The 6,886-nt window shown below is 31.2% G+C and overlaps 1 protein-coding gene across 1 annotated transcript; it reads right to left on the bottom strand.

Annotated features, from left to right (window-relative positions):
• Window positions 1-4,190: 4,190 nt before the first annotated feature.
• Window positions 4,191-5,967, bottom strand: LOC143593164 (uncharacterized). Its single transcript, XM_077072881.1, has 3 exons — window positions 5,134-5,967; window positions 4,618-4,800; window positions 4,191-4,484 (listed from the first exon to the last, which is right to left on the bottom strand). The coding sequence occupies exons 1-3, from the start codon at window positions 5,965-5,967 to the stop codon at window positions 4,191-4,193; spliced, it is 1,311 nt and encodes a 436-aa protein (XP_076928996.1).
• Window positions 5,968-6,886: the final 919 nt, after the last annotated feature.

Here is a 6,886-nt window from a genome sequence, read left to right as displayed (position 1 = left end):
TAAATACACGTATCCTTTTTAATTTCCATCTTATCACTTACTCATTACACACAATATTTATATAAAACTTGTTTTTTTTTAATTTTGGGCCCACCTTTTTATAAGAGCGCATGCACTTGTGTAAGGGTAATACCCTCCAATTCTAAGAGCACCCAAAGACCTTCAAGGATTTATCTCCTAAGAGCCCATTAGAGAGAGTCTTATATATGCACACATCAGGGGCGGATGCATAGTATAACCAGGGTAGCATCTGCTACTTTTCGTCGATGGTGTAAATTTTTTTCATTTTGGATCGGTTTTCGTATTTCGTTACCCGTGAAAAATATTACGTTTCCTATTTGTTTAAATCCGAACCAATTTAAAAGTTTAAATCAAATAAAGCCCTAACAAAATTGATAGCACAAAGCAAATAAAAACCGGCCATTAGCCCTTTTTTTTACATATGTTTGAACGAGAAACATCAAACAGAAATAGGCTTAACAGAATCATCATTTTTTAAAAGTTCAAATCAAATAAAGCCTAAACAAAATTTATAGCCTGAAGAAAATAAAAACCATTAACCATTTTTTCTTTTTTTTGAACGAGAAACATCAAACGGAAAAAGGCTCAACAGAATCATCATTTTGAGGTTGATGCTTTTAATACGGTTTTAGATATGCAAATTCAAGAACTTGAAAATAGATTCAGTGAGGTCTCAACTGGTTTGTTAGAAAACATATCTGATTTAAATCTATGAGATTCGTTTTCCAAGTTTGACATATCTAAGATAGTGGCATTTTTGGAGATGTATCCGAATGAATTTAGTAATGAAAAGAAGGTGTATTTCAGGTGATCGTATGACCTTTAATCACATTTTAAATGAAGATAAATTTGCAAGATTGGGTGGAATGTGTAACATTGCTCGTGTAATGGTGAAACCGAAAAGCACACCACTTTTCCTTTGGTTTATCGAATATTGAAGCTAGAATTGTTTTTACCGATTGCAATCTCTACTATTGACATGTGTTTTTTTCTAAAATGAGGCTTATCAATGTGGGTTTGCGCAAACAAATGGGTGACGAGTATTTGAACAATGCTTTAATTTGTACGGCTGAAAGAAAAGCGTTGATAAAATTAAAGAAGAGGGTGTAATGGCTCGATTTCAAGCTTTCAAAAACCAAAGAAGAGAAATTTGCACTCATGTGTTCAATTAAATTTATTACCATGTTTTACTTTTGTTTCGTTTACATTGCATGAAATATGATAAAAAAAAATTAAACGTTACTCTTGAAATTTATGTCTAGATCCGTCACTGATACACATTCATGCAGTTTCGACTACATGTGACATGTCCAAGTAAGAGTAACTTGGTCGTGAGAAGAGTAATTTGGTCGTGAGGATTAAACTTATCTAATATATCTCACAGTACGTGACTCACACTTGACACTTGCATGTCATGCAGTGATATTAAAACATCGGTTTTAATGGTGTGTTGTAGTGATTAAACTAGGATAATAACTCGTGTTACACACGGGTGGAAAACATATCAACAAACAATATAAAATATAAACTACGCATTCAGTCAACACAAATATTTGACATAAGTTTTTTACCCTCAGATGTTACAAAAGATGTTAAACTATATCTATAAAATAAAAAGAAAATACTTAATAAATAAACAATGCAATGAACAAGAAATAATATAACATAAATGAACCATTAGACCTGAAAAAAATAAAGAAACACATATTATTAAAATATTTTGTAATATTAATTGAAAACTAAGTTTATAAATACATTCCAACTTTAAACTGTATCACATTAAGTTTTCGAAAATCTCTTTGTAAACAGCTTTATTTAATTTTTTTAAATGTTCCTAATTGTTCTAAAGAACGTTTATTTCTTTTTTCTTTTAGAGTGCTTTTTATAAATAATTTTCAGATATATCTATATTTTTATAGCATTTTTCATGTCATTTCTTAATAAATAAATAAATAAAACTTAAAGAACATTCGGTTTGATCACCATTCACCGGCTCTTCTTCTTTCCTCAAGAGTAAATTAAATCATTGATAAGGTGGTTATTAATTGGAATAAATAGACTTAATCATGGAGTTAATTGCATTAATTTGAATAAATTGATTTAATTGTAGAATTAATTGAATTAAATTGGAATGATAATTTTAATTTAGTGGATTAAAAATAATTGTGAATATGTGAAAATTATTGATATGGAAATGTGATTACATTGAATCCTATGTGGATATGCTAGAATAAGGACATGTGGAGAGAATCATCTTGTTTTAATATATTAGTAAGATGTTCCTAATTGTTCGAAATAACGTTTTTTTCTTTTTTCTTTCAGAGTGTTTTTTATAAATAATTTTCAGAGATATCTATATTTTTGTAGCATTTTTTATGTCATTTCTTAATAAATAAATAAATAAAACTTAAAGAACATTCGGTTTGATGACCATTCACCGGCTCTTCTTCTTTACTCAAGAGTAAATTAAATCATTGACAAGGTGGTTATTAATTGGAATAAATAAACTTAATCGTGGAGTTAATTGCATTAATTTGAATAAATAGATTTCATTGTAGAATTAATTGAATTAAATTGGAATGCTTATTTTAATTTAGTGGACTAAAAATAATTGCGAGTATGTGGAAATTATTGATATGGAAATGTGATTACATAGAATCCTATGTGGATAGGCTAGAATAAGAACATGTGGAGAGAATCATCTTGCTTTAATATATTAGTAAGATGTTCCTAATTGTTCTAACGAAGGTTTTTTTTTTTAGAGTGTTTTTTATAAATAATTTTCAGAGATATCTATATTTTTATAGCATTTTTCTTGTCATTTCTTAAAATAAATAAATAAAACTTAAAGAACATTCGGTTTGATCACCATTCACCAGCTCTTCTTCTTTCCTCAAGAGTAAATTAAATCATTGACAAGGTGGTTATTAATTGGAATAATAGACTTAATCATGGAGTTAATTGCATTAATTTGAATAAATAGATTTAATTGTAGAATTATTTGAATTAAATTGGAATACTTATTTTAATTTAGTGGATTAAAAATAATTGTGAATACATGGAAATTATTGATATGGAAATGTGATTACATGGAATCCTATGTGGATATGCTAGAATAAGGATATGTGGAGAGAATCATCTTGCTATAATATATTAGTAAGATTTTAGCCTCATAGTAGTCTAATTTAAGTCGAATCTGAACCGTCAAATAACTGAGGTAGGTTGAAATCTCATCATAGGGAAACTTGGAAATAACGTTGTTCAAAAGAAAATTGCTAGAAAAAGGAAAAGGGAAGGAATAAACCACATTAGATATGGTGTATTGCTTCGTTTTGTATTCAGAAGATAAAGTATCATTTTATTATCCGTAAAATGTAATAAACCCTTAATTTTATACAACACATATATATCCATGATTATTTATTAACTTTGATAGCTTCTTTTGTCAAACTTTTTTGAGATTAAAATGAACGGAATTTTCCAACTATAATGGAGGCTATAAGAGTGACATGACGTCCTGGCCCCAACATGATAAAATAGACGTCGGCTTGTTACACGGTACAGAAATAAATAAAGGAAAATACGATAATAACACCACATTTTTGTACATGACAACATATACATTAATAAAACCACATTTTGGACATGACAATGGTGTATTAGGAAGAGAGAACTGATGGGTACGATGACTATTTTGGATATAAGGGCGAATTATAAATCGTGATAATAAATAAAGATTATTTATTATATTTAAGGTAATGGACTTAATTATGGGCTAGGGTGGCTAAGGGCGTGCTTATGGTACTAACAAGGATTTGTAAGTATAAATATCTACGGATCAAAGTTTTTTTTTAAGGGGTGCACAGTTTTTAGATGCTCCAATTTTATGGAGCCGGATGTTAAAAATTTTGGTCGGTTTGACGGTTCGGGTCGGTTGGATGGTTCGGTTCGGATACGGTTTGTCACATAATAAAAATACGATATTGTAATAAAAAAGACACCGTCATTGCAAATAGAAGTGACATCGTCGTTGCAAAATAAAAAGACATCGCCATTGCAAAATAAAAACACATAATAAATGGTCTTTACAAATTGAAAATGCATACCTAAAGTTGTTTTCTACGAGTTTTCATCTTTTGAAATCGTTGCATTACATCTTCAACTAAAAATTATTGAAGGAATTCCCTTTCTATGTAACAAATGCATGAATCGTTCACATATTCATCACTCATCCTATTATGCGAATCTGTTTTCACAATCTTCATTGAAGAAAAACATCTTTCAATATTTGCCGTTGCAACTGGAAAAACTAACGATAACTTTATCAAACGATAGACCAACAGATAATCAATGTGCAATCTAGTTTTCACCATCATTTTGGCAAGGTCACCTACCCCATTCAAATTGTCAAAACGCTTATCTTCTTTCACATTAGCAATGTAGTGACCAAGTTCATATACAAGCTTGTCATTTTTCATCAAAATCAAAATCATACAGATATATCTCAGCTAACTTTAACAAATTTAGTTTATTAAAAGCACTAAAATTACAAGAAGGGCTCAAAGAACTCATATACGTAAGCAAGTTAGTGGTTACCTCGTTGAAACGGTTTCCAAGCTCTTGAATTTGCAAGTTGAGAACCATGTTGAAATTATTAACCACATAATGGTCATGATTGGTGATGTCGGTCTTCCTTCTTCGATATTTAGGGTCAACATACTCGGCTTTCATATCAACCACTTCAATATCATATTTGTCACAAAAGGACGTGATATCTTCCTAAAGTGAGTCAAATCCTTCAAGTCGATAACTTTTTAGGCCTTCACTAGTTAACTTAACTAACTTAATTGCATTCAACATATCTTGATCTTTTCTTTGAAGTGCATCACACAACATGTTAGTAACACCCAAGATGTACTTCATTAAATGTAAATAAAATACAAAACTAAAAGTTTTCATGTATAGTTAAAGTCCATGTGCTTCACTTTTGTGAGCAGAAATCTCTCCCGAATTTTCTAAATATTCAAGCATGTCGATAACACTAGGAAATAAAGAAAGAAAACGGTGAATTATTTTTTCATGAGAACTCCAAAGTGTATCCCCGGCTCTTACAAGTGACAGTTCTTGATTCTTTCCACTCCCAGTTTCAACTTCCGGATTCAATCCCAATCTTTCTCTTTGACTTTCTCTTATCAAATCTATTCGCTTACAAGATGCAACAACAACATTTACTAAATTTGACACTTCTTTAAAAAATTTGAAAATTTCATGATGTTTGGTTGCAAGGGCCACAACAACAAGTTGAAGCTGGTGTGCAAAGCAATGAACATAATATGCTGAAGGATTTTCTTTCAAAATCAAAGCTTTCAAACCACTAAACTCACAGGATATGTTTCTCGCACCGTCATATCCTTGGCCTCTGACCCTACCAATACTCAAATTGTAGCGAGCAAATAATTTATCAATTGCAGCTTTAAGAGATAACGCAGTTGTTTCCATAACATGAACAAGGCCAATAAATCGCTCCTTCACAAATCCTAATTTATCAACATATGTTAAAACCATGGCCATTTGTTCCTTTTTAGAAATATCTCTCGATTCATCAACAAATATGGAAAAGACATCATCACCAAGTTCTTCAAATATCTTCTTTAATACTTCTTCTGCAAAACAATTACAAAGTTCTTTCTGGATTGATGGAGATGTCATTTGGTTATTCCCAGGAGCATTACTTAGTATAACCTTACCAATTTCTTCATTTAGTTCTCCAAACACTTTTAAGAACTTTATAAAATTTCCTCTATAAAGAGATTTTTCAGACTCATCATGACCACAAAAAACTAATGAACCATTCAATAATGTTTTAGTAAGTCTAGCCGAAGCATGTAATCTGATTCTATATTGTTTCTTTTTTTTGTATATCAGTTCCTTTCTCAATGGCCACATGTATAGATTAAGCTTGGTTAAGTAAGTCTTCCCCCTTTTTGCGTGCTTTGTTGTGAAAACTACTGCATTTACCAACATGACCACTAAATTTCTCCCGAGCCCTGTTCCAACATCTCACCCCTTCACTTAGAAATGCATCATTTTGTCCACATTCCTTAAACAAGTAACAATGCAAGCAATACGCTTTATCTGCTTTGACACTATATTCCAACCAATTTCTAAATTAACTAGTGTACCATTCCACATTAAAGCGTCTTAATTTACTACCATAATTTGTTTGTGGAAAATCATGTCAGGTTGGTTGACATGGACCTCTAAGTAGTTATGCCCGTCTAATTTCATCCTTTTAACTTGGGTGATAAGATGAAATCGGTTGCCTTCGGAAGGATCCCATGGAAGATCATCCAAATCTACTTTTGACAGTTTACTACTTGAAGATGATGACCCAAGGTTTGATGGTTGATCAATTGACTTTCAGGCAAAAGTGGATATCCTGCTTCTTAGAAAGTTGATCAATTGACTTTCAGTATCCTTGGGGATGCCGGTTCCTGTCACACCCCAACTTAGGCGGAAATGCCGGGGCGTGATCCGATTGCTCACAGCTCGAAGATACTATCATAATATAAAAGTGATAATATCTATTTAATTATTTTATTTCAAATATACACACAAGTTTACAAATATTGCAAAACAGTTCAAATAAGTGATTATAAATGTAATTTAACAATTGTCTTCATTAAAACCTATGGTCTTGACTAAATATCCAAACTTCAATTCAAGCAACCTGCATATGCGTAGAAAACAGAGTTTGTCAACATAAAGTTGAGTGAGAATATCACCAGTTTTGCATGTCAATATAAATAAGCGTAACGTAGTAAATGCGGTAAATGTAATCAAACCATAAACAAGTATGTAGACC

This window comes from Bidens hawaiensis, unplaced genomic scaffold, assembly GCF_021521415.1.
Source record: "Bidens hawaiensis isolate Kalapana, Puna unplaced genomic scaffold, B.hawaiensis_p1.1 tig00041737_1, whole genome shotgun sequence".
Taxonomy (NCBI): Eukaryota; Viridiplantae; Streptophyta; class Magnoliopsida; order Asterales; family Asteraceae; genus Bidens; species Bidens hawaiensis.
The sequence above is the reverse complement of the archived record's forward strand: the minus strand, read 5'-3'. Positions and strand labels throughout refer to the sequence as shown.